This window comes from Brienomyrus brachyistius, chromosome 10 (assembly GCF_023856365.1).
Source record: "Brienomyrus brachyistius isolate T26 chromosome 10, BBRACH_0.4, whole genome shotgun sequence".
In the NCBI taxonomy this organism is placed as follows: Eukaryota; Metazoa; Chordata; class Actinopteri; order Osteoglossiformes; family Mormyridae; genus Brienomyrus; species Brienomyrus brachyistius.
In genome coordinates, this window is record NC_064542.1 from 11,069,083 (window position 1) to 11,094,378 (window position 25,296).

The 25,296-nt window shown below is 45.0% G+C and overlaps 2 protein-coding genes and 1 long non-coding RNA gene across 5 annotated transcripts; 2 read left to right on the plus strand and 1 right to left on the minus strand.

The window, feature by feature from the left end:
* The first annotated feature begins 3,748 nt into the window (after positions 1–3,748).
* Positions 3,749–13,084, plus strand: gal3st4 (galactose-3-O-sulfotransferase 4). Of its 2 annotated transcripts, none has more exons than XM_049027762.1 (4): positions 3,749–4,009; positions 7,635–7,745; positions 8,148–8,448; positions 8,679–13,084. In XM_049027762.1, exons 2-4 carry the CDS (start codon positions 7,639–7,641, stop codon positions 9,645–9,647), a joined length of 1,377 nt encoding a protein of 458 aa, XP_048883719.1. In that variant the 5' UTR covers positions 3,749–4,009; positions 7,635–7,638; the 3' UTR covers positions 9,648–13,084. The 2 variants fall into 2 exon arrangements, with proteins under 2 accessions (XP_048883719.1, XP_048883718.1); XM_049027761.1 differs by lacking the exon at positions 3,749–4,009 and adding an exon at positions 5,591–7,031.
* LOC125750263 (uncharacterized) lies at positions 10,912–14,869 on the minus strand. Its single transcript, XR_007400311.1, has 3 exons — positions 14,735–14,869; positions 14,145–14,178; positions 10,912–11,043 (listed from the first exon to the last, which is right to left on the minus strand). It is a non-coding gene; the product is annotated as an uncharacterized LOC125750263 (long non-coding RNA).
* Positions 14,311–25,250, plus strand: trappc14 (trafficking protein particle complex subunit 14). 2 transcript variants are annotated; one of them, XM_049027758.1, is made up of 11 exons: positions 14,311–15,139; positions 15,935–16,030; positions 16,772–16,901; positions 17,092–17,178; positions 18,652–18,772; positions 19,164–19,311; positions 20,823–20,905; positions 21,230–21,381; positions 21,932–22,068; positions 22,701–22,894; positions 23,102–25,250. In XM_049027758.1, the coding sequence occupies exons 1-11, from the start codon at positions 14,669–14,671 to the stop codon at positions 23,253–23,255; spliced, it is 1,773 nt and encodes a 590-aa protein (XP_048883715.1). In that variant the 5' UTR covers positions 14,311–14,668; the 3' UTR covers positions 23,256–25,250. The 2 variants fall into 2 exon arrangements, with proteins under 2 accessions (XP_048883715.1, XP_048883717.1); XM_049027760.1 differs by lacking the exons at positions 14,311–15,139; positions 15,935–16,030; positions 16,772–16,901; positions 17,092–17,178 and adding an exon at positions 17,807–18,043.
* Positions 25,251–25,296: the final 46 nt, after the last annotated feature.

Here is a 25,296-nt window from a genome sequence, read left to right on the forward strand (position 1 = left end):
CCTAACATAGTGATCACCCCAGTGCTAATTTACACCTTGTCTTGTACAACAGTGTCTCAGTAACTGTGAGTGGTTTACATCTTTGTGGCTGACCCAGCTTCTATCGGCTTTGCTATTATTTCAAAAGCTGACATTTGTTTAGGGAAAATATCCACCGGTTTTATGAAATTAGGCAGCATGTGCTGATATCCGTCTGTACTTATAGGATGGCAGTCAACTGAAACTGTCTTTCCAATCACTAGGCAAACATATAATTAACTTTATTGGCAATATTTGGAATGTAAACCTGACTGTAAACCTTTATTATTTGACTTCTGATTACAGTGTAAAGCAGACAAGACAAAAGTACAGGATGCTTTGAGGTAGTGACAGATTGTGACAAAGGCAGTGCATGATAATTATCACGATGATTCAGGGTGCGAGAGGATGACAGATTCGGCCATGAGGGTGAGCTTCACGAGAGCGTCAGAAGCGCCGCCCATCCTTCAGCTCTGCTCCCAGCGGCTCTGTAATTTAGGACTGAGCACTGAGGGAAACTGCCTCCATCGTTCTTCAGAGTGCCCTGAATAACAGCTCTCTTTTTGCAGCATGTCACAGGGAAAAAATGCTGAAGGCAGCTATTCAGGTAGGGCCCCACTGGGGTGTGCAATCTGAACAAAAAACAAGTAGAGGAGCCTTGATTTATTATGTCACTCTGGGACTGGGTACTCACTCATTCATACTTTCAAGTACTACTAATCCCCAAGATACAGATATTCTCCCGACAGTTCAAAAACATTTATAATCAACACCATGTCATTGTACATTAAGGTGTTTTATTGCAAGCAAGCACAACTTTTCAAATGACAAACTCTTGGTTTTGGGGGAAATCGATGCACTGCAATGCAAAACAATGTTTGTTCGTGGTGTTTTTAAGTATCCATGACATAATGGACGCTATACTAATATTCTTTTTAGAAACAAATTCATCATTTGGCCAAAGAGTGCTGTGTGAGGACATGGCTGAAGATAAACAGCCCCTCTTGCAGTTTTCTTGCAAGCTGGTGAAAACCCTGACATTTCTGCAGATTCTCAGCTGAATAAAATCGAGCTTCAAATGACAGCGCTCTTCGGGAAAACGTCCAGTACAGAGAAACTCTAATCGATTGTACAAGGGCGCAGCAGCTGTTTGCAGCTAAAAACTTTGGCCCTAGCAGACAATTTCAGCAATGTAGTCTATATTTCCAATTTAAGCAAAGTAAACAACAGCTTAGACCCTCTAGATGGCGCCCTTTAACAAATAAAATGTATTCATAAACTTCCGCCAATAAAAAATGTATGTGAATCCGAAGAATTATAAAGCGGCTGAATTCATCTGCCATCACTGACCACTTACTCAGTGATGGATCTGAGACCAGAGGACCACCCTGAAGCACATTTGCACCGTGCGTGACCTTATGAGTCGCGTACGTGAAGCACCCAGGATGTAAAATCACCACTCAACCAGCCTGACCTCTGGAAACAGTATTGGGGGCATTTGCGCTTCTGGGAGGGTAAACGGGACACCCCAATGCTGAAACAGCAAGGCAGCATCCACACCCACAGAGCGATAGGGGGCGCTTGCAGCACATGGAAAGCTAAAGTGAACCCCGATGTAAAACACACACACACACACACACACACAGCAATGGTAATGGATCTGGCCGTAGGGGTCCAATCTTTGGGAATCTCACACACCCACAGATTCTTCCTTGATTTACTACCATGTGTCTTCATACTTAGATTTGCTCATCAACATCTGCATTTCCCGTCACAGTTATAACCACGGAAAAGGCACTTGGAACTGTTACCGCACATTATCAGTCACTAATCACAAATCATCCTGCTTTGCATTGCTTTTTTATACTCTTTTGTCTTTTTCCGCACCATCAGTACTGTTTTACATTATCTATATTGTTTTTTCCCTACTTATATTGTAGACGCTGTCTTAGTTATAGTCTTTTGTAATCAAGAGGAACCAAATAAGCATTACATTGCATCTGTCGTAGATGCCCAATAAATAATTTTAAATCTTGCAGCAAAAAAAAAAAAACAAACTTCACAATATTTCTGTTATAAATATGACAAATCTTCTATATTGTGTATGATTCGGCAAAAAAGCCTCATGACCCTGGATAACCATACGTACAAGTCCTGAAAAATAGGAATGAGTCTCCTTATTTGTAGCAGACCTTGACACATCGGTGAAGTAGATGATAGACAAACAGTCTAAATAAATAGACATAAATTTTATTAATCCCATAGGAAATTTAAACATCCAATTGCTCGAAAAATGCAATGGTAGAGACAATAGAACATACAGTAATAGAATAAAATACAGGGATTGCGTTAAGAACCCCGGGTCAACAGAATTTGTGAAGGATAAGAGGGAGCTGGAAAACCCATTGAGTAAAACAATCCGCCTATAATGGAGCTGGACAAGGAGGAGCGTAATGTGGAAAAATTTGCCGAGACCCTTTATCATTTTCCTTCACTCCCGAAAGAACAAGATACAAGTGGTTGACCTCTGTTTGTCTAGGAAACGCCAGCGCGGAGTACAGAACTGATCGGCTGTTATACCAGGAAAACTTTGGATCTCTAAACCACACACCAGTAATCATTCTCACTGTCGTTGTTGATCGCTACTCTTCCTTAAGTGGTGTAGCTGTTTACAAAAAAGACGTCATATTTTAATTGTTATAAGATATTTTAATAACTTACATATTTTAACGAATGTATTAACTTTATTTACACGTCATAAGGCTGTACGGCTCCGTTCAGGAATACAATATGTGCTCTGTGTTGTATTCCAGCGGCTAAGTATGGAAATAGTTGCGTCAAAGTGGCACAAGCCAACTGACTTCGGAGTGAAATCTAGATGCAGTCTGCTGGGGATTTAGGCCTAAGGCTAGGATTTCAAGCAGGTATAATGCAAGCTTATGTTTCAAATGAGGACACGAAGCGAAAGACTGCCTACTTACATAACAACATCGAATCGGAAAAAAGAAAGTTGGGTATTAAGTGAAACTATTACGATTCTAAGACTGGGAGACTCCTCGATGTTTTATTACCCTCTCCCCCCCCCCCCCCCCCCCCCCAAGGCGATCTACGACGACAACATGAATGGTGCATTTGTTCTTTTAAATACAGTGTGGAAGAATGAACAGTGGCGATCTCCTCGGGTTTTAACCTTTTAGAGTCCTGTCCTTGGCGGGATACTCGTGTCTGAGTTAGTTGCACTGTAAATGTTTTCTTAAACTTACTACAGAAACAGAGTCTGGGTGTAAGTGGTTCCTTGAATTTGTGCAAAACAAAAATTGCGATGTAAATTAAAGAGAACCACAAAGAAACAAGATTAAAACAAGCTTGAATAGAAAAGAACGACTAATTTGATTTACAGACGAAATACATGATGCCCAATGGATTACTAATTTATTATAAATGCTTTTAAAATAGTTTTATATGACGGAAAACATGTTTCGGTAATTTTCGATTTCCGAGTCAACATGGCAGTATGCCATCAGAAGTTCTGCAATACTTTTCTAACGTCATTGTGTTTGCTTTTTGTTTTTTCGTACCCATGTGTGGCTGACATTAAAATCGGTGCAAAGACGCTTGAGTACATCGATAAAACCACGAACAGCATCAGCGAGGTGGGAAGAACGGAGGGTGTGAAGGATGGGGGAGGGACACATTTTTCCAGTTCTTTTGTAGGCTGTGGAAGGTGCTTAATAACAGACGGGAGAGGCGAGGGGGGGGGGAGCGATCCGAGAGCCTCTTTTGTCTACCGTACTCATCTAACAAACACAAAAGCTACGTTCAGCAGCGCTTCACTTCGCCACCTGGACATTTGCGATTGTCCTGTAGTAGGAAGGGGGTTTATGGTATCCTAAACCGCAGCCACAGATTGGGATATGAAGTTGTAAAATCCTGGCAAAACGAAATCGTGTCCAGAGGTCCAGGACCCGAACTGTAAGATCTAAGGATAGGGGTGAGTATCTAGGGTTTTGTTAATGTAGGGTTTTACTAATACACGCCACGAGTGCCTCAGAATGGTTGTTGTAGTTTAAGGAATAACTTAATCATACACAATGTATGTAAGCAATGCGCTGACAATAGATAAGTTAAACTATACAACAATAAAAACGCTTATTTCTGAATATACTTTGCAGTACGTTTGATTGGGAAGGGGAATTACAGTCAATGAGATGTTTGATAATGTTTTTTGTAACATGCTTTGTCTAGTTAAAATTATGCGCTTTTCCTCTGCCTGATTTTGACATCCTATCCTTTATGTGCTCAGTTACTTAAAGTAATCTGGTTTGGGTAATCTCAGGGTCACAGCTAATTACACATATTGAATGCTGGCTGGTTTCCTGATGAGATAACTGAAGGCAAAAGAAATGACAAAAAAAAAACCCGCAATGTCTTTCAATACACTTATCCAACCACAGAATCGTCCCCGCGTTTTTTTTCTTCATGTACCATATTGTTTAGATATTGGCCGCTCAAAGCAATGTTTTTATTGAAAGTCTCTCACCACTGTCGTTCTATGTGTTGCTATTGAGGCAGCCGTCTGAATTAAAATACAATTCACAGCACTAGCCAGCATGCACCCAAAATATTGATAAGCTAAATATGGGTGTCACCCCCGAAGATGGTTATAAATACTTTTGTTGTTAAATAATACATAGTTGTCCTGACATAGTGGCTCTTAAGCTGTGAATAATTTATGTGGAGAAAGTGGGCCTTGTTTCTGGGTGGATACTTATATACCTGCAATTAAAAATTAATCTGACTCCTTTTGCACTATTACACAAATACTCTTCATACATTTCTGGTCACAGGCATGTATGTTGCATGTTCCATGTCTATCTTTGTGTGCCTGTATATATTGTTCTGTGTGCTGTATTGCTGCTAAAGGACATTTCGCTGCTCTGTACTGATAGTACTGTGATAAATATTTTTATCTTATCTGTCATTTTTTAAACAATATGCTCGTAACCTAGTTGTGTTAAAGTAGCTTTGCTAATCAGTTATAAATGACTATATTCTTGCCCTTATTAGTAATGCTGTTGTACTATATTTTGCTTCCTGTAGCCCTACTTTATTGTTTTATGGCATATATTTGTATGTTGTTTCTATGTCTATCGATAAATACGGAGCCCCTAACGGGATATGGGAGGAAGAAAAAAAATAATGGAAAAAAGTAATTTTGTTATTAATAATATCTCTTGCGAGATAACGTAAATGATTTGCAACATGTTGCGTAAGGACTCTTTTCCATTAAATTTTTTTCCACTCTCTTGTGTCCATAGGGACTCCGTAGATTAAGAACTTTTGCATTAACTCCGTTCAGTGTACAGAAATGTAGGCTTTTCACCTGCAAGTAAGAGCTTCATTCGCCGCGTGTTAGTGTAAGGAGGACAAACTGGCTGGTGACCAATCACAATTAGAAGCTTTAAGGCTAAATATAGGCCCTGGAGATTTTCAGGTGTACTTAAGCTTTACTGGCAATCCCCTGGATGTAAGTTTCCTAGATGGTTTTCAAGGGGGGGGGGGGGGGGGGGTCCTCATAAGATCTGCTGATTTTTAGGAAAGAGACATCTGGAAAATGAAGATAAATTGTTTGGGCGCTTCTGAAATATTTTTCCATCCATTTTTCAATTACCTTTATCTTAATGGGGTTGCAATGGTGTGGAGACTGTCCCAGAAGGTATAGGGTGCAAGGCAGGGCGCACCCTGAGTGGGATCGCGGCTCAGGAAGGGCCACTGATGCGGAAGCACTCAGACCACAAGGTTCAAGGGCAATTTTTACTCACATGCAGTTGGGCTATAACTGGCGATCTGACACTTTATTCCACTGATTGCTCCTCCAGTGTGTCTCTGGCACAAGGCAGCGGCAGTGTTCTTTTAGTTATTTATTAATATCTGTAATATTTATTTAAGCCTGCTTCGGCTGCAATACTTTGTTTTGTACTTGTTGGCACTATGGCCTACAGCAGAGGTGGGCAACTTTATCCAGAAAGGGCCGCTGTGCATGTGGGTTTTCACTGCAACTCCCTACTGAGATTTCTAATTAGAGGACTGATTGGCTGAAGAGTCTGCACACCTGGGTTGAACAGCTGACCTAAAGGTTATCCCCAAAACCAATATACACATATGCCCTTTGCGGATAAGATTGCCCATCCCTAGCCTACAGGATGCTCAGGCGTAAGATTTCCACTGTCCAAAGGGCATTTCCTCTCATCTAAGCCATATGATACAGTTCTTGCTTAATTTGGCCATAATGTAAGGAAGTTGAACATGATTAAATTCTGGCAATAGAATTGGAATGATTTTCCTTAGTGATGCGTTATTATTAGTTATTGACATTAAGTAGCTATACTTCACGTGAACCACAAAGAAGCCATTACAAACGTGAATATTTGGGGAACTTTGATATAAAAATACAAATTCATACGTATGTAGCATACCTACCTATTATTTTAACATGTATAATCTAGATGTGCATATGTTTTTGAATAACACATATTCCTACAAGCTATATATAAAATAGGATTTATCATTGCTGAAAATCGCGGAGTATTTCTTTGTATTTCGTAACAACAGTCTGTCGTTTTGCACGCCTTATGTCCAGCGTCTGCTCTCGATTCGTTAAGCCTGCGGATCAGACGGGATCGAAACGGTTTTTTGATACGTATGACGCAATGCACTGCGCCCCCCTCCCACCCCACCCCGACTGAGCCTCCTAATCAAGCAAACGCAACCAGTGCCAGCGGGTTCTCCGTGCATCGCGGCTCGCTTCTAGCACGACCATGGTGCGCAGGAGCCGCCTTCCCGCACAAAGGGCTAAATCTGCTCTTTCGAGAGAGACGCTCCCACCGTGACAGTTTTTCGGCTTACGGCTGCACTGCACTTCGTATCTGCGATGCTCCGTGGGTGCTGCCGCAAAGGGCTGCGCACCACCGAAATCGGGCCGGTTCTGTCATGGCTTTCAGGAGGCGAGTGGGGTAAGGAGACCCAGGCGAGGAAAATAACAGGCGCGGGCGCGCGTAGCACGCATTTCGGGAGGCGGGTGGAGATTAAATACAGTCGTTTGGGATGGCAGGAACGAATCGTTTATGGTGTTATTCATAGCAAAGGCTTTTCCGTGCCCCATGCATCTCTAATTCTAAATATCAAGTTCTAAAACGCATTTTAAAATGCACATTGATGGAGCGTGACACTTCGTCCCTTTATGATTTTTAAGGATTGTAATCAAGTACGGCGTTAACGCACATCTAAAAGTCGATTGCAATATAGCAAAAGTGTATTCAGCACGGCTACTAAAATAGCTAAATAACCGTCCGTTCTAATTATCCTACTTACAATTTGTGTTACAAAAGACTGTTTTGTATGAAATAAGTGACGTATTAATACAGTTGCTTTTGCATAAAAAGGACAGATTCGTTGTGTTTAAATCTACAGAATGTGCGTTATGCCTGCAGGCTCAGTGAGTATTTTGTTTTTGAGCATTTCATGGCCGGATGGTTGGGGGGTTATGCATATTTGATGAGACGAGCACATGTTTTGACCTTATGTCCACTGCCCCCCGCCCCACACTGTTCGGCCAGGAGGATGCGGAGGTTTGGGTGCCATCGGATAGGTCTGCTCTGGAAAGGCCTCCTCCTGTTTCTTGTGGCCGCTTTCGCCGGGCAACTCCTGGGCATCATCTTCAATAAAAGGTCAGCGCCACCCTAAGCAGTGCACCTCCTTGTCTGTCTGGTACCGTCGGTGGCGGTACCACACGGTAATTTCTGATAACAACCAGATTCTTTGTTCCACTTTCTGTAATGAGTCGGAGAATAAGCGTCCATGGGGAGCGGCTGTGCCCTCACAGCGCAGGTTGATGCTGTTTCCTTTGTTGAAGCTTAATTTTTTCAGATGGCAGGGCAGGTCAAGGAGGGAAGCACTATTACCAAACTCTGTAGAAGAAAGTTGTTCTTCGTTAATTAGATTTCCATGCCTTATCAGTTTATGTTTAATGGATATTGGATGCGGTCTTCATTTCCTCTTCTGTAACGCCACACTTGGGGTTTCCTTGGCCTTATTCCTCTGCATCTGCCCCCCTTCTCCCCCCCCCACAGTGCAGAGAGGCCCCCGTCGCTCTTCTCGCTGCCATCCATGGACTCCCTCGCGCCTCCTCTCGGATTCTGCCAGGTGCGCACCCACGTCATGTTCTTGAAGACCCACAAGACCGCCAGCAGCACCGTGCTCAACGTGCTGTACCGCTTTGGGGAGGAAAGGGGCCTTCAGTTCGCCCTGCCCCTCGGTTACCAGTTTGGCTACCCCATGCACTTCATCGCCCACAGAGTTAAAGGGTACCGAGGGCCGCGTGCTGTGGAGTTCAGCATCATGGGCAACCACATGCGCTTCAACAAAGTGGAGGTATGCTTACCTGAGGCAGCACTTGGTACTTTCCAGCATCCTGGTTGGATCCTGAGTAGAACATCTGTAAAAAAAAAAAAACCGTCAGAGAAGTCTATGACTATTCTTAGCTATTATCGATTTACAGCTGTTATTTCTGGGATTAAATATTAAATTCCACGAGCCTTTGCTTACCTATGCTTCCCCTTCACTTCTTCCTTTTTCCTCCTCTTAACAATAAATACTTTTAGGTTGAGAAGGTGATGCCTGCGGACACGTTCTACTTCTCCATCATCCGTGACCCCGTGGCCCTGGCAGAGTCGTCCTATGGTTATTACAAAGCGGTGGCCCCTGCGTTCAAGCGATCGAAGGGACTCGCGGACTTCGCCTCAGACCCGTGGCGGTACTATGACCCCCGATTGCGTAACAACCACTATGCCCGCAACCTCCTGTGGTTTGACTTTGGCCTGGACCATAATTCCAACTTCTCCCTGCCCTTAGCCAAGAGAGGGGAGGCGGTGGTGCGCAGGTCCTTCAGTCTTATACTGATATCGGAGTACTTTGATGAGTCTATGGTACTCCTCCGCCACGCCCTCTGCTGGCCGCTGGATGCAGTGGTCTCCTTCAGCCTGAATGCCCGGCAAGCAGGGGCCAGCAGGGGGAGCTTCGGTGGGAGACTGACTCTGACAGAGGAGCAGAAGCAGAAACTCCGAGAGTGGAACGCACTGGACTGGCACCTCTATGTGTCCTTTAATCAGACCTTCTGGGAGAAGGTGGAGCTCTTCGGGAAGGCCCGCATGGATACGGAGGTGGCCCTCTTGAGGACCCGGCGGGATGTAATGGCCCGGATCTGCCTTCAAGATGATGGGCGGCCTGTGGAGGCCAGTCGTATCCAGGACAAGGCCATCCGACCATTCCAGAGTGGGATGGTGAAGATTCTTGGGTACATGCTGAGACCAGGCCTGGACAATGCAACCTATCATGCATGCCTGAGGATGATCAGGCCTGAGATCCAGTACAAAGACTTCCTTGATGCAAAGCAATTCCCCCGCCCTCTGCAGCCCTCCGTGTTGGGTGCTGGATCCCTGCGGAGAGAACTGCAACCCCCCAGGAGAGCTGAGCAGAGACCAGTGAGAGGAACACAGAGCAGCTTAGACAGGATGGGTTTGGGTCTCGACCAGACTGCACCCCTGGCAGGAAGGAAACGCCCACTAAGATAGCTGTAAAACCTCTTCCTGTCTGTTAAATGCAGAAGCAACCTGAACTGGTTCTGACTGGCATATGACACTCAGGCTCAGAAAAGCTCTATGAACACTGCTAAGGATAACTGCTTTCCTCCCCTGTTTTCTTTGTGTTTTAATCGCATCTGTACGCACTTTCGGAAAGAGAATCAAAATGCAGGTCCCCAGCGTCCGCCGTGGTGTATTGCGAAATCAGGTTGATGGTCAGCAGTTTTTCTTGAATATGGAAATGAGCGTTGAGACTGCGTGCGCGGCGAAGGAGGAGGCGAGAACCAGTCAGCAACGGAGGTGCGGCATTTAGAGTGTCCTGGTGCATGGACGTGTCCGCTTGGCCCCCTAGCGGAAACAAGCAGGACGCTCCCGTGCAAGTCCCCTGCACGCATTCGCAGAATGAGCATAGGCGTCCCCTGCCCCCAGGGGGGGTGCCACTACACTGCTAAACCCGTTACTTACCCAGAAGCCAATCTGGCGTAACGAGAGTGATGATGTGAACTGGGGTTTCCCAGCAAGTACCATGACAATCCAGCCGAATCAGTTGTCCATTCTCATACACGGTAACTCGGCACTTTTAATTATGCGTAATTATGGCATTATGTGTAAGAGGCATGCATTATGTCTAAGAAAATATTAGTGATTTTTCTCCACTGACTGAAGTCCAGGTGCTGTCAAAAGTTCTGCAGCCCCTGTGAGTGGGAGGTCCTCAGACTGAAATGCTCAGTGGGGCTGAAGGATGGTGGGATGGTCTCTGCATTGATTCCTTTTAATCACCTGGTACTTCATCAGCATAAACTAATGAATGACACCACGGGTGTTTAACATGACTGATTAATCCGTCAAGCTTCCTATAGTACGAGAATTAAAAAAAAAACAAAAACAAACTTGAATGCTTCTTAAAAACATGCTTAAATTTTTAAATTATTGATAAGTAACATAAATGAGAATAATATGTTAAATCTCAATAGCATAGGCATCCGTTTGCTTTTTTGCACCATTGTGAAACATTTGCATGAAATTCTGATTCTTGAGTATGGTACATTTTTCAGTTGTGTGGTAATGTTTCAAGTGGTTGTTTGTCCTTGTGGATTACAATTTATCTTGACATGGCTTTGAATGTGTTCATTTATGTGCAGAATTGCAGAAAGGTTAGTGTTTCAAGAAGCGTCACTCATACTTTATTATTGTACAGAGTACAGTACAGCGGCTGCCTCAATACGAGCCCCAGAGAGGCGAGAACCCAGGGGACGTCAGGAACCGGGAAGGGATCCGAGGGCAGAACTGAGGTCTGGTGACGTGGGGGGTGGGTGGGTTCTTGCGGTTCCTGGTGATGAGAGCCAGCATCCTTGCATCAAGCTGGGTCCGTCTAAAAATGAAGGGACTGAGAAGCGTGTGAGATGTTTAAATGACGAAACACTCAAATTGTTCACAAGTCCAAAAAGACTACAATGTGTAAGGAATCGTCAGTTTCTTTTAAAGCTTTGCCAGTCAGGATGTATTTCTGCGTGTGTGTGATGATGAAGGCAGTGCGATGGCACGGTAGGTCAGACTAAGGCCTCGCGTATCCAAGGTCGTTGCTAAATTAGCCACAGTATCTGTGCTGTGTCTCCTGTAAATGGTTCCAGGCTCGACACAGCACTGGACAAAGAGTTAAGGAAGACCAATGGACGAAACAGGAAAGACGTTTCTTCGTTTGACAGCACTGCCACTCGGACCACCCAGTGTGTTCAGGTTCACAGTCTGTTCTCCTTCCGACTTAAGATCCAAGAGGTGTTTTGTTGTGTAGGTAAGTTGAGCCTGTCATGATGCCCCTGGCGCGACGTGCTGCTTGATACAGAATTACAGTCCCATTGGTAAATGTGGGTGAAATGGGAACAGCACTTTGAGACAGGTAAAGCAGTGGTCATATCTGTTAACGTCAGCGGGAAGCATAGCAAAGGCAGTATAGCTAAAAAATTGAGCGCTTACGACTAACAGGAAAACGAGGCTATAAATCCAGCACTTTATGGTGGGGGGAAAGGCAGTTGCTACGTGTCTGATCCCTCTGTCTGATCCCTCTGTCTGCTCTCCTCTGTCTGCTCTCCTCTGTCTGCTCTCCTCTGTCTCTGCATAAACAATGTATGAGGCCGTCATTCGAGCCAAGGGGCAACAGTGCTTTGGTCGACTGCCATGCCCTTGCCCTGCGCCGTCCTCTTCATCACTAAAAGCTGCTCTATGTGGAGGGGGTCATGGGTAAAATGGTTTCACGATTTTCACACGCAGGTGCAGCTCACTCCTGTTCACCAGTCAGGGAGAGGGTGGACATTTTTTGCAATCCCGTGTATCTAGGTGGAATACCTGACTAAAACATACCCCGTAAGTCAATTTTAAATGTACGGTGACCCAATTTAGTAATGTTAGCCTTCAAGGTGGTCCAAGGAGACTGGATAACTGAGGGGAGTATGATGAACACCTTCTAATCATTCTCTCCTTCATAGTCCAAAGGTTAATTCTATTGTCCATATGAACACGTGTGTGTTCTGTTGACTAATCACATATTCATTTATTGTGCTGTTGAAAAGCCTTTTGTAACATGGTTTCGACGGATACGTCACGTGACTGCAGTTGAAAGTTGGAATGCATGGTAGCAATGAAAACAGGATTCGCTGGCAGTTTCTGTTATTTTGAAAAGGTGCATGACGGATTGGCACTAACGTGGAGCTAAAGTGAAATTGCATGTTTGCTATAAGTGACCCCCACTCTGAGTTTATCGGCTGCGTCCTTCGTGCCGGAATAACCGGTCCGTATGCTTCTGAAGCGGCTCAGATTGGAAAAATAATCTGACCGGGTGGCTGATAGTGTCGCCTGAGAATGCAAAGTGCAGGACGGCGCAGATCGGCTGTCACCTCCCAGTTACCGGGTCACTGCACTTGCTGTTGTCTGAGTCTGAACATTAGTAAATTAATTAGGTAAATCAGTCTTCAACTTTTTAAATTACAGGATATTTGAGGTCTAAAAAGACCTAAAAATGTCATTATTGTTTTATTTCAAATTAAAATAAAACTATCCAGCTCTGCCCTTCCTTTGAATGTTGGTCTCTGATCTGTGTCTAATTTATTTTTCTTATTTGAAAACATTGTATGTGTGGTTCAAAACCTAGAATACGGCATTAATGTGTCTGTATAGCTTTTTTTAAGAATAAAATGGACTAATTTCTCTAGATTGTGGATGGCTTGGCAAATGTCTCCTTTTTCCTTTACTCGTATTCAGAGTGAGATGTTCATGCAGTTTCTGGTCTGTATCTCAGCTTAGTTGCTATGCAGGCTGAGAACGTGTCATCACAGGTTAACAAACTGGAAATTCTGGATTGCATTCTCTGAAATGCTCTGCTCTCCTTCCTTCAAAAGAATTTCCCCCTGAGATGAATAAAATGTGTCTTACCAGATGTGCTGTAGTTTGTTTCACTGTTACTAATGTTGTGGTGTCTGGCGACATCTAAGGTATTTGAAAACAGCAATAAGGAATCGGAAACAAAATGGAACGCGAAGGAGTGCGTAAGTTCGCAACAGGAAAGAGAACTTGAAGAGCGGGATTAATTTGGTGGGGTCTGACTCATCAGCAGCTCTCCTTGCTTCCATATATCATCGCTGTTGTGTCTCAGCAAATTTTTTTTATTTGAACATTTAGAAATGACTGCTTACCTTCACTTTTTACAAACATATTAATATTCAGAATCTCTTTGTCTAGGGTGCACAGATGGAACAGCATCACCCCCAATGCTACACAAACTTGATAAGCATACAGAATAAACTCAGTTCCTGTTATATTAGGCCAGTGACACAGAATGGTTAGTATGGGAGTAAATAGAGATTAAAGAATTCTTCATATGATTTATAGAATATTTATGACTTTGCTCCTGATTCAAGTGGTTTTGAGGACTATGGAGTAGGTCAAATCATCAGAACACTGCTGCTTTGGAAGACAGCACAGCTTTTAATATGCCTTCAGAAAAAAAATGCATTCTTCTAAGGCATTGTGAAGGTACAGCACACAAATTACACTAATGGGTATTAGAAATATCTAAAGCTGCATAAGAACTGGGTGTAGTTCGCAGAATTCATTGACACGCATGTGCATTCTTTGACCATTTAATCTCCAGTGACTAAATAAAAAGTGAATTGGAACAAAATGAATATTTTGGGGGAAAAAAAGCTATTCCTAAAAATAGAAATAATACTGCTTAGTATCTTAAATACGATTATATAGGCTGTTAGAAAATAGAAAAGTATTTAGTGTTTTGTTATTTTTGGGTACAACTGGCCATCTTCGGCCCCTGGAGTTGTAAGGAATATTTCAGTACACTAAAATCAATTCAGCGATTATCTCTACAAACACGTGTCTGTCATTTTCAGGTTTCATGCCGATACAAGCACAGAATATGAGAATAGGAGCAAGGTAATGGTTTTAATGTCACTATTGTTGCAATAAAGTCATTTTACATACCTGAAACGAAATTGCGATTCTTCGGAGTATCAATCTAGAATTAGAACAACAGACAACAACAAACACAGGACAATAAAAAATGAAAACCATACACAACAGTAGCAGCAATAACACAGCGGAAGCAATACAAGTAAACAAATGTGCAGGACAGTGTATATAGTCAGTAAACTGAACAAATAACAGAAACAAGTCATATTAATGTCATAAAAAGTAGTCCTATCTTGGGACGATGGTTTTTGATTGATTGCTTTTCCTGGTCTGCTCGTGTTAGGATTCGACAGTGCATTACTTTGGCCTTATAGTGCACTGTCAGACTGTATTGTGGTGCAATGGGGCGAATTTTGTGTCAATGTGTGCAAAATTAAGTTCATAGAGACATCAGATATGTCATGCGAAAAATACACATATGAATGAATGTAATTAAACTTCAGTACAGTTCGGAAATTATTGAAGACTACAGAGCGACTATCAAAGCAGCAAGGAATTAGCCCGCAGCTAACGGGTTGGTCTCATTTGCTGTAGGAATGGTTTTAATGATGGAGTCTCAGTGTGAGTATTTTATGTATTTCCCTGCCGTTCCCATTTCGGACCTGTCAGACCCGGCCAGGTATCGGACCCTCCCGCGCCGCAGCAATCTCTATCTTGGCGAGACAGTTCGCTTTTTGCTGGTCTTACGCTGCAAGGAGGGGACGGCAGGCTCGGCAACTGGCAGCGGATCGGAGAGCCCTAGCAGCCGGGCTTGGAGAGAGCTGGCCGGATCTCTTTGTGCTGTGGCCAGCGTCAGCCCCGGCGAGAGCAGGCAGCGAACGCAGCCCCACCGAGACTATCAGAGTAGCGGCGATGAGGGCGCTGAAGAGGGCGACGACGAGGAGAACGGTGCGGCCAGCACGGGCAGGAGGGAGGCGAGGAGCCGGGGCTTCAGGGACTGCCAGCCTCTTCTTATACACAACAACACGGGTAACGGCGGTCGGGAGTACCGCAGGGCTCCGCTGCAGGTGAATGCTATCTGAGAATAATATATATTATGATTATTTTGCTTCTTTTGTACAAAATATATGCGCTGGCATTGTCTGGATGAAAAGCTGCAAGCGTCGCGGGGGGCGTTGGAGAATAGGAAGTTCAGGTTTCGTTTTTAGGTGTGCTTTCGTATAAAGGCGATGGAACGGTAAACAGATTAGGTTATCTTGTGCATTCATTCAGGCATCCTGACTTCAGGCTATATTTATGGCTATATTTCATATATACTACTGTATTGTATTCCATTGCTGTTTAAAAGTCCTGCTTAAGTAAATATGACACTGTAAAAAAACGGGTATAGCATTCAGATACTGTCTTGTTTTGTTGCTGTATCATGACTCATATCCGGGTTGGTAGTGTACAATGCAAATATTTCGTATTCCCGTATGGATTATGTCACTAACTTCAACGGCTTTCCGGCCGAGGTGCAGGAACTGAGTCTGCAGAGGAGGCAAAGGGGTATAGTGCTATGGTGTCCCCAGAAAGTGCGTGTTTCCCATAGATATTCAGGGAACGGCCACCATCTACTGTTTCTGTTTAATTAATAGGCTTTATAACGACAGATAGCAGGCTTAAATAATGCTTTTTCCAACGTAGTCGAACGTACACACCCTTTTCCAGCTTTGGGCACTTTTTGTAGTTCCTTTTTTCTTGAGTGTCAGCTTGTCTGCATTGGAGTTCATGTAGGTTTGGGTGCTGCCACCTTTTTTAAGTGTCTACAGCAGTTTGTGCCTCTGCTACCTTAGTTGTGATCCCATTTTGTTCTCACACAGTCTCCCCTGGATGAACCGGTGGTGCTGCCTGACGAAGTCATCTTCCCCTTGACTGTGTCCCTTGATAAGCTCCCTGTCAGCACCCTCAAGGTCAAGGTGAGAAGCCCAGCCCACAGCATGGGCCACCAGGGGATGGCTATTCTCCAGTGTTTGTGCGTGTTACCTGATATGTCACCAGTCGTTGATTGTACTCTGCTGGAATAATACATTTGAAGCTTTCTGGTTGGAAGTCTCACACTGTTACTCTTAATCTTCTCAGGTCTCGCAGTACTAAAATTATGATTATTTACTCGTTTAATCATGCATTTATTGAACTTTTAAAATACTTGTCTTTTTAACAGAGGATTTACTTGAACTCTAAATAAAATACAACTGAGAGACAGATAAAATGGAGCTGGAAAGGGGTGCGCTGGGTTTATAACACAAGACAAAACGAGAGCATCCCCGCAAACCAAAATGTGGCGTGATAATCATGTTAACTTGAGTCACTTGTTTTGCTAATTGTTGGAAACCAAAATTGTAATTAAAATCAAAATCCGGTTAATTGCCCAGCCCTAGTCCGGAGTAATGTCTCACATAATCAGTTGTCACCTTAAAATCCTTATGCTGGATTTGCCTTTTCCAGCTGTTTGTGATCTTGACTCGCGTTTGAACGCAATTTTTTATCCCTCTGTCACTCCTTGTATATTTGCACTGCCTTATAACCGATTTTTCACGTTACTCTTTGTGTGTGTGTGTGTGTGTGTGTGTGTGCGTGTGTGTGTGTGTTTGTGTGTGTGTGTGTGTGTGTGTGTGTGCGTGCATGCATGCATGCGCGTCTGCCTGTGCACGTACCAGGTCATCGTAACCGTGTGGAAGCGGGACGTGGAGAAAGCAGAGGTTAGAGAGCACGGATACCTCACCGTCCTGCAGCAGCGCAGCCCCAGTCATACCTTTCGGCATGACCTGAACACCTTCAAGGCGCAGGGTCAGTCTGCCAATCGGAGCGTCCATATGAAATGCTTCTCATGTCGTCAGCCAATGACGGAATAGAACCAGCATGCTATTTGTTTGTTATGTAGACAATGAAATGGTTCACATAAAATCATACAGCATCAGCACAATGCCTTAGAATTCCAGTCATACTGATTCCTGCGTTTCCTGTTCCCTCTGGACAGTTAGCACCACGCTGACTGTTTTGCCACCCCCTACTGTAAAGTGTCAGCAGATGACCGTGTCTGGGAAGCACCTCACTGTCCTGAAAGGTAAAACACCCTGTTCCCATCCCACTACTTATGGCACACATATTGAAAGAGAAAAAAAGCTAATTTAATTTATCTAAGAATGAACTAAAGTCCATTCTGAAGCCCAGCTGTGCTGTCATACAGTTACTCACCAAGAAATGTAATCTCCTTCCTATTAGCCACTTTATTGGTTCCTGTTTGGTTTAAACAGGAAGTTACTAACAGAATGAAATATTACTCTGCCTCTGTGGCTGTAGCCGCCCCATTGGTGATTACATCTTTACAAATCTGAGGTGGATCGTATGTCAGCTTACCGTGGCGTGCCGGTGTCATGTGTCAAAAAATGTTTTTGGGGAAAGTTGGACCAGCTGGACAAGTACAACCACAGTACACACGGAAATTGGAATCAGCCCAAAGCTTTTCACGGGGGGAGGGGTTTCTTTTCAGGGGTGTATGAGAGTCCGGGGCATGGGGCGTGATGGGAGATATTCAATTAGTAGAGAAAGAAATCCTTTGTTGAGGAAAAGTCAGGCATGTGCTATACAAACAGGCAGGTCTATGGTCAAGCCTTTGCAAAACTTTGCAAAGTTTTTCTGACTGTCCACCTGTGTGTATAGTAGATAGGAAATTAATTGCCCCTCTGGGACAAATAGTTATTATTGAATTGAATAGTTGAGCTACACTGTATGGACAGAAGTTTTGGGACACACCTGTTAATCATTGAATTCAGGTGTTTCATTCATTGAATGGAGCTCATTGCCACAGCTGTATAAAATCAGGCACCTGGCCATGCAGTCAGGTTAACTAACATTTGTGAAAGAAACAGGTCATTCTGAGGAGCTCAGTGGATTTATGTGTGGTGCTGCCATAGGATGCCACCTTTGCAGTAAGTCAGTGAAATTTTTTCCCTGCTTGATATTCCACAGTCAAATGTAAGTGGCAATATTGCAAAGTGAAAGAACGGATCTCAACCCCACTGAACACCTTTATCATGAACGGAGATTGCGAGCCAAGACTTCACATCTAGTATCAATGCTTGACCTCACAAATGCTCTTATTGATGAATGTAGACACACTCCAAAATCTTATGGAAAGCCTTCCCAGAAGAGTGGCGGCTGTTATAGCTGCAAAGGGGGAACCACCTCCATATTGATGCCTATGAATGGGATGTTATATAAGTTCCTATAGGTGTGATGGCCTGGTGTCCCAATACTTTTGTCCATAAAGTGTAAGATAATTGGTGATGAAATAAAACAGAAACCAAGAGTCATTATTCAGTTTTCATAAGATATGCAGCTATGATGTTTTGTTTTCGTGGGGGAGTATTAGCAGTATTATTGCCGGTGTTCCTTTACAAGCCCCCCCTCCATGCCTTTTCATGAAGGCAGCCTTTTTAAAGCTGTCGGCGTTCATGTTCTCACTGGAGTCTGCCTTAGCTCTCCTTCCCTTCTTTCTCCCTCTCTTTCTCGCCGTCATTCCCGTTGGGCCCGTCAGTGTTAAACGGGTTCTCCCAGGAGGAGGTCTGCGTGCGAGATGTGCGGATCCTTCCCAACTTCAATGCCTCGTACCTCCCTGTGATGCCAGACGGCTCCGTGCTCCTTGTCGATAACGTGTGGTATGTGTGCTGGTGGACCTGGGAGCCTCCCCTCTGGTTTATCGCGGGATGGGAGAGCCAGGGGTCTGCAGTAGCGGGAGGATTGGGAGAACAGAGGAGAGGTGATGGAGGAGATTCACTCCCTCTTATAATACCCCTGAACACTGTGGCAGGAAATGTTAGAAACTAGATGCTACTCATCTAGTGGGGCAGTGAACTCAAGCATCGTCTCCCCTGCCCTTCATGCGTCTGGCCTTTAATTGGATCTCATTAAGCAGTGTCTGTCCTCGTACTGTATGTAGCACCTTACGTAACAGCAACATATTACATCTGCTGCCTTTATGTTGCCTTACATGCATTTTCCTTATTATTACCTGAGAGCTTCATCGGTGTGTTTCTGTGTGACGTGCAGCCACCAGTCCGGTGAAGTTGCCATGGCGTCCTTCTACCGGATGGACAGCCTGTCCAGCAGCCTTCCGAGCATGCTCAGTGCACTTGAGGAACATAACTTCCTCTTCCAGCTTCAGCTCAGCGACCAGCCTCAGGAAGACTCAAAGGAGGTGAGGACCGAAGCGAGACTTGGGGGATGCTGTTAATGCGTATGAATATGAATTTAGGGGGGAACAGAGAGTAGGGTTGGGAACCGAAAGTAGGTTCCATATTAGAATAGATAAGAAAATACTCGGCGGTACTGCATACCCAATTTATTTTTTTAAATTTCAGTTCCGCTTATCGATTCCTAAACACTACATACCTGCAAGGACCTGCGTGGCTATCTGCCAGGACCTGCTTTAGGTGAATACGCCATGCATCAACGCGCAGCAGCCATTTCCTTAGAGACTAAGCACTGCATGTGTGGCAACAGTGTGAATCCAAAGCGTAGTTTCACTTTAATAAAAGAAAATGACAACAATTGACACATTGAATCTATTCTTAATTTACAGGTCTGCTGACATTAATTGTGCTAAATTAATGCTGTTTTGACCAAAGCCCAGTTATATACTAGTTGCCCTAGCATTCTGATGTATTATCGTTTGTAAAATCACCTGAGCTCAGCCCAGGTAAACACATTTTTGTCATGTGGTGTTACTGTATTTTCTTCCGTCAGCTTCACTCATTTGTCATCTGTTTATGTAACTTGAAACTTCCAAACTATTGTACTTAGTGGAATGTTTAAGAAAAATAGCCCCGTCTTGTCTCGTGTAGTGAAGCCAGAGTGCAATACGTTCATGCAAATAATAAGCTGCTTAAAGGGCTGTACATCCAAACTAACCAAACATTCAAGGCAGCATGGAACTGATCTGAAAGAGTGCATGGTTGTTTGATGCTTTCGGGTCTCTGATCCCGAATGAACCATCTTCAGGCAGCAGTAGCACTAGCTCCTCAGAAGCAGGGGCAGCCAGCCGTGATGCGCCACTCTCATTGGCATTAGAGGGAAAGGTGACCAAAGAAAATACTGAGGAGTGTCATAGTGCAGCAACGGCGTTTGGTTTGGGCTCAGGCAGGTGTTGAGCACCGAATGTAGTTTAGTTACCATTTTACTCCCGTTGCTGCTGGGAAATTCTGAATGTTCAGAATACAGATATTTGTTATCTAAACAAGTGTCCTCCTTTTTTTACCTTTATGGAATCAAAATGGAATTGATAAGCAGAATCAGGATAGGAATTGATAAAATAACATTAAAGTGATACTAACCCCTAACAGAGTTTCTGTTTAAGCTGCGTATCTAGTGTTGTGTGCATATGTGTGTGTGTGTACGCATACGCATGTGCGCTCACGTGTGAGGCTATTGTCCCCGACGCCGTGTGCGCGCGCGCCGCTCTTCTCCCCGACGCCGTGTGTGCGCGCGCCGCTCTTCTCCCCGACGCCGTGTGTGCGCGCGCGCCGCTCTTCTCCCCGACGCCGTGTGCGCGCGCGCCGCTCTTCTCCCCGACGCCGCGTGCGCGCGCGCGCCGCTCTTCTCCCCGACGCCGCGTGCGCGCGCGCGCCGCTCTTCTCCCCGACGCCGCGTGCGTCCCTGATAGTGTATGTGTGCCGCTATTCTCCCTGATAGTTTGTGTGTGTGTTTCAGGGGTTGGAGGTGCCCTTGGTAGCTGTCCTCCAGTGGTCCACATCTAAACTTCCATTCACCAACTGCATCTATACACATTACAGGTTAGTTGTGGTTGGCTTTGTCTCAGAGTACTGCTTTTAAATTACTACTGTAGGAACACCTCTGTTCTAAAGGACTTCCAAGGTCAAATATCCTGCATCCTAATGGACTCCCTAGGTCAGATAACCCTCACCCTAATGGACTCCCTAGGTCCGATAGCCCGCACCCTAATGGACTCCCTAGGTCCGATAGCCCGCACCCTAATGGACTCCCTAGGTCAGCTAACCCGCACCCCAATGGACTCCCTAGGTCAGATAACCCTCACCCTAATGGACTCCCTAGGTCCGATAACCCGCACCCTAATGCTTGTTTTCGGTCCCGTTCAGGCTGCCCAGTGTAAGGCTGGACCGGCCACGCTTCGTCATGACCGCCAGCTGCCCCAGTGCGGTGGAGGTGCGGGAGCGCTTCCGTGTCCGCTACACGCTGCTCAACAACCTGCAGGACTTCCTGGCCGTGCGTCTGGTGTGGACCCCTGAGGGTGAGGGTGGGCGGCGGCCAGCTGAGCGGGGGGCGCACTCTGCTGACTCAGTCCCATTGCTGGCATAGGTGTATAATTAAGCACACAGTCATGCAATCTGCTGCAATAAACAGTAGCAGCAGAGTGGTTGTACAGGGGAGGTTAGTGACTTTCCGCCTAGGACTATCGTAAGTCGTTCTCCACATTTCTGCCCTGCTATAGCCGGCCTGGTTAACCGCATCTGCAAGTGATGTTCAGAATGTGTGGTAGGACACACAAGCTCACTGAAAGTCACCTCAACATCATTACCCAACCTGAATGGCAGCAGATCCCACCAGCAGTGTTCCAACATCTAATGGAAAGCCTTTCTAGAATAGCAGAGGCTGTTATAGCAACAATGCGCAGCCCAACTTGATGCTGGACAAGATGGTGTTCATTTACTTTTGCCCATATAGTGTATAATGATACAGAACCGGAATCTTTAGTCTGATACCTCCTTGTATTGCCCTACCCCCCCCCCCCCCCCCACCACCACCACCCTGTACGCTACCACCCCGCCCCCTGGCTCCAGGTCGCGGCCCATGTGAGGACCAGTCGGTCAGCGCAGTGGTGTGTCATTCTCCTCTCAGCAACCTGGGTCACTGCCGAAAGGGCAGCACCTTGTCCTTCACCGTGGCCTTCCAGATCCTGAGGGCCGGGCTCTTCGAGGTACTCTGAGCCCCGTGTACACGCACACACCGGTGTCGGGAGGACCTGCTGCGTGGGTGAAGCCGAGCATAATGCTAGTAGCCTTGTCATGGCTTATGTCATAGCACCTTATGCAACCCGTCTCTCTGGAATTATTAAATGATTTATTCCCATGGCAGGTGTTGGAACCGGTTAGCCAAGCGAGCGTGGCCAACATTTCGTAATGAGAAGGAGCTTAAGTATGTGCTTTAGCTCCGCGTGTCTGTACCTGACTGACACAGATCTAAGGAGCTCCTTACTCTGCATTGTGCGCTTCTTCCTTTAGGCCCAAGGCTTCCTCACCAAGGCTGTTTTAGTCTTTCTGATGTATTCTTGTGACTTTAATGTCTCTCTGTTTTCTCATGCTTTCTCCCACTCGCACTTTTCACGCTCTCTGATTCATTGCCCCCTTCTCTCTCGATCTTTCTTTGTTTGTCTTTCACTTGTTCATGCTCTCCCTCCTTTTGTCTTTTCCCCCTCACTCGCTTTTCACTGTCTTCTCTTCTATCTTCCTCCTCTCTTTTCCCCTCTCACTGCCTCTTCTCTCTCTTCCCCCACTCCCTTCCAACCTCCCTCCCTTCCTCCCACTCTTTCTACTCTCTTCCTTCTCTCAGCTCAGCCAACACATGAAGCTGAAGCTGCAGTTCACGGCCTCTGTCTCCAACCCACCCCCTGACGCGCGGCCTCTCTCCCGCAAGAACAGCCCATCGAGCCCCGCTGTGCGGGATCTGCTGGACCGTCACCAAGCCAGCCTGGGCCGTTCCCAGTCCTTCTCCCACCAGCAGCCTTCCCGATCCCACCTCATGAGGTGAGAAGCCCTAATACACCACAATGCTCTTACACACAGCTGGCAACCAAACCCGTAAAACCTCACGCTAATGAGATCCAGCATGAACCCATCAACTGCACTCATAAATCCCCAGACAACTTTGTTCAAAGTCTGGTTTTATCTGTCGTAATAATCACACGCTCATTTGCACTCTGGTGCCCTCTATCTGTCTGTGTGATACTGCAGAACAGGCAGTGTCATGGAGCGTCGAGCTATCACGCCTCCCGTGGGCTCACCCATCGGTCGGCCATTGTACCAGCCCCAGGAGAAAGCTATCCTATCTCTGGACAAGATTGCCAAACGTGAGTGCAAAGTTCTGGTTCTGGAACCAGTCAGCTAAAGGGTTCGAGTGGCATAGCGACGGAACGGACGGCCGACGGGGAATGACGTCAGTGTCGGACGTAGGCGAACGGAACGCGACTCAATCATGAACATGCAGTGACTATACCTAAATGCTGAAAGATGATAATCCACTGGAGTCCGGCCTGTAATATTTCAGATGCAGCCTGAAGGCCTGATGGAAATGAATTCAGACCAACAGTTTCGCAAACCGGCTGTAGAGAATAAAAGGAGCAGGCGGAACATTTCTGACAGGCAGGCGTTTGTCAAAGGCCTGTGTCAGACTGTGCATAGGATCTCTGTGTTTTAAACTAGAAGGGTTAGTGGGCGTAAAACATGAACAGTGTTAACATACTGCACTCCGACATCCAATATGCGCCATGTACAAATTTTAAGAGGAGTTTTAAGCTGGCACAAATGGGTATGATAACGTTATAGTATTATGTCATCATAATAATGATAATAGTCATAGCCATGGTCGTAGCAACAATAGTTTGAAGTGTTAGTCATAGAAATTCATCAGTAATTGCAGCAACATTCATATAGTCCTGGCATTTTGCTTGTAGCAGTCGTGCGTTATAGCTGGGACAGGGTGCCCTGTACGTTGGGGGTTATGCACGCTGGGTGCATGTGTGTGCATGTGTTAAAGGACTGACATTTTCTACATGTTTGCATCTGTGAACCCTGATGTCTGTTTTTTTTTTTTTTATTCCATTATTTGCTGCAGTTTTGTATGTTAGTGTTTTGGGTCCAGGATTTCATTTCAGGTTCTGCGTTTGCTCTTAAGCGAGCTGCTGGATATTGGAGATCCCTCATTTTAACATTGCACACCGTTCTTGCCCTTCATCGGGGCCTCTCCTCTCCCCGTCCTCCCTGATAGCGTCCTGTACGCATTATGTTTGGTCTTATCTCCTCATTCTAATCCCGCACTGTCTGGTCGTGCCTGGTCTTCACCTCGCGATCGCTCTCCCTTCCTCACATTCCTTCTCACTCCAGGCACTTCTGGCAAGGTGTGGCAACTGTGCAATGTTCCTTTAGACTTTCGGCTGGCATTCATCCGTCTGTCTGAAATCGCTCACTGACACTTATTTTGCCATCACACATCCTCCATACTTGATCTTATCATAGTTTGGTATTAATTCACTGTAACGGAATGTTTACATGCATTGGGGGCACAAGGGTGGCCAGGCTGCACAGTTATGCAACCAAATGCGAGTGAGTATTATTTTGTACTATATTAACTTGTACTGTTTAGCCCATGGGAGTTTTGTTTAAACAAATATGTTCTGAGGGCAGAAAGAAAAATGATAATCAGATAGATAACCAATCAGATTGGTTGGTCCCACCTCGTCTACAATCACATGTCTTGGTTACCCTTCCCACAATCTGATTGGTTCAGAGATAACCAATCATTTTTTGTTCTGTCCTCAGAACATTTTTGTAAAACTCCACAAGCTACTGTTTGAGTCGTGACACTGGATTAAGTGTTTCTTTTGGTGTGACGGCTGAGAGTGTAAGACTCAGCCCTGTAACTTGCCATGATAGCTAAGAAACAAGTGTGAGCTTCAAGAACTCTCCCCCATTCAGGACACACGTTTTTTTTTGCTATTTAAGGGGGTATGTGTCTCCATTTTGTCAGTCCGCAGGGGCTTCACTTCCCCAGTTGGCATGTTTGGGACAAAGGGCACGTTGACATGTGAGGAACCACATTGATGTACAAAGGATGCTTGATTTTTACATTTTATTTTATTTTTTCCATTGTTTTTATTTTTGTAATGAACAAATACATTTGTTCTCATTCATTTTAAGCACTTTATGTAAGTTATTTTAAACTCTGTTCTATTGTTTCAGACCGAATGGGGTTTTTCCCCTTCTGCTTGTTGACATAATTTTAATTTTTATATGGAAACCGGAATCCTATCATGTTCGATATGTTTACTGGCTGAGGGTTGGTCGTTTCACTCTAGCAATTAATAAAATGCAGTAAAATTGGCAAGTATGTCTTTGTGTGTTCTTTAAAGAAAAAAATGAAAATCATTTAG

Coding starts and splice junctions, on each gene's coding strand:
- gal3st4 (XM_049027761.1), top strand. CDS start 6,721: ATGACGCAATGCACTGCGCCCCCCTCCCACCCCACCCCGACTGAGCCT. Junction 7,032..7,634: donor GCTTTCAGGAGGCGAGTGGG/GTAAGGAGACCC, acceptor CTGTTCGGCCAG/GAGGATGCGGAGGTTTGGGT. Junction 8,449..8,678: donor TGCGCTTCAACAAAGTGGAG/GTATGCTTACCT, acceptor AAATACTTTTAG/GTTGAGAAGGTGATGCCTGC.
- trappc14 (XM_049027758.1), top strand. CDS start 14,669: ATGGTTTTAATGATGGAGTCTCAGTGTGAGTATTTTATGTATTTCCCT. Junction 16,031..16,771: donor TCAGCACCCTCAAGGTCAAG/GTGAGAAGCCCA, acceptor TGCACGTACCAG/GTCATCGTAACCGTGTGGAA. Junction 22,895..23,101: donor TCCCGATCCCACCTCATGAG/GTGAGAAGCCCT, acceptor GTGATACTGCAG/AACAGGCAGTGTCATGGAGC.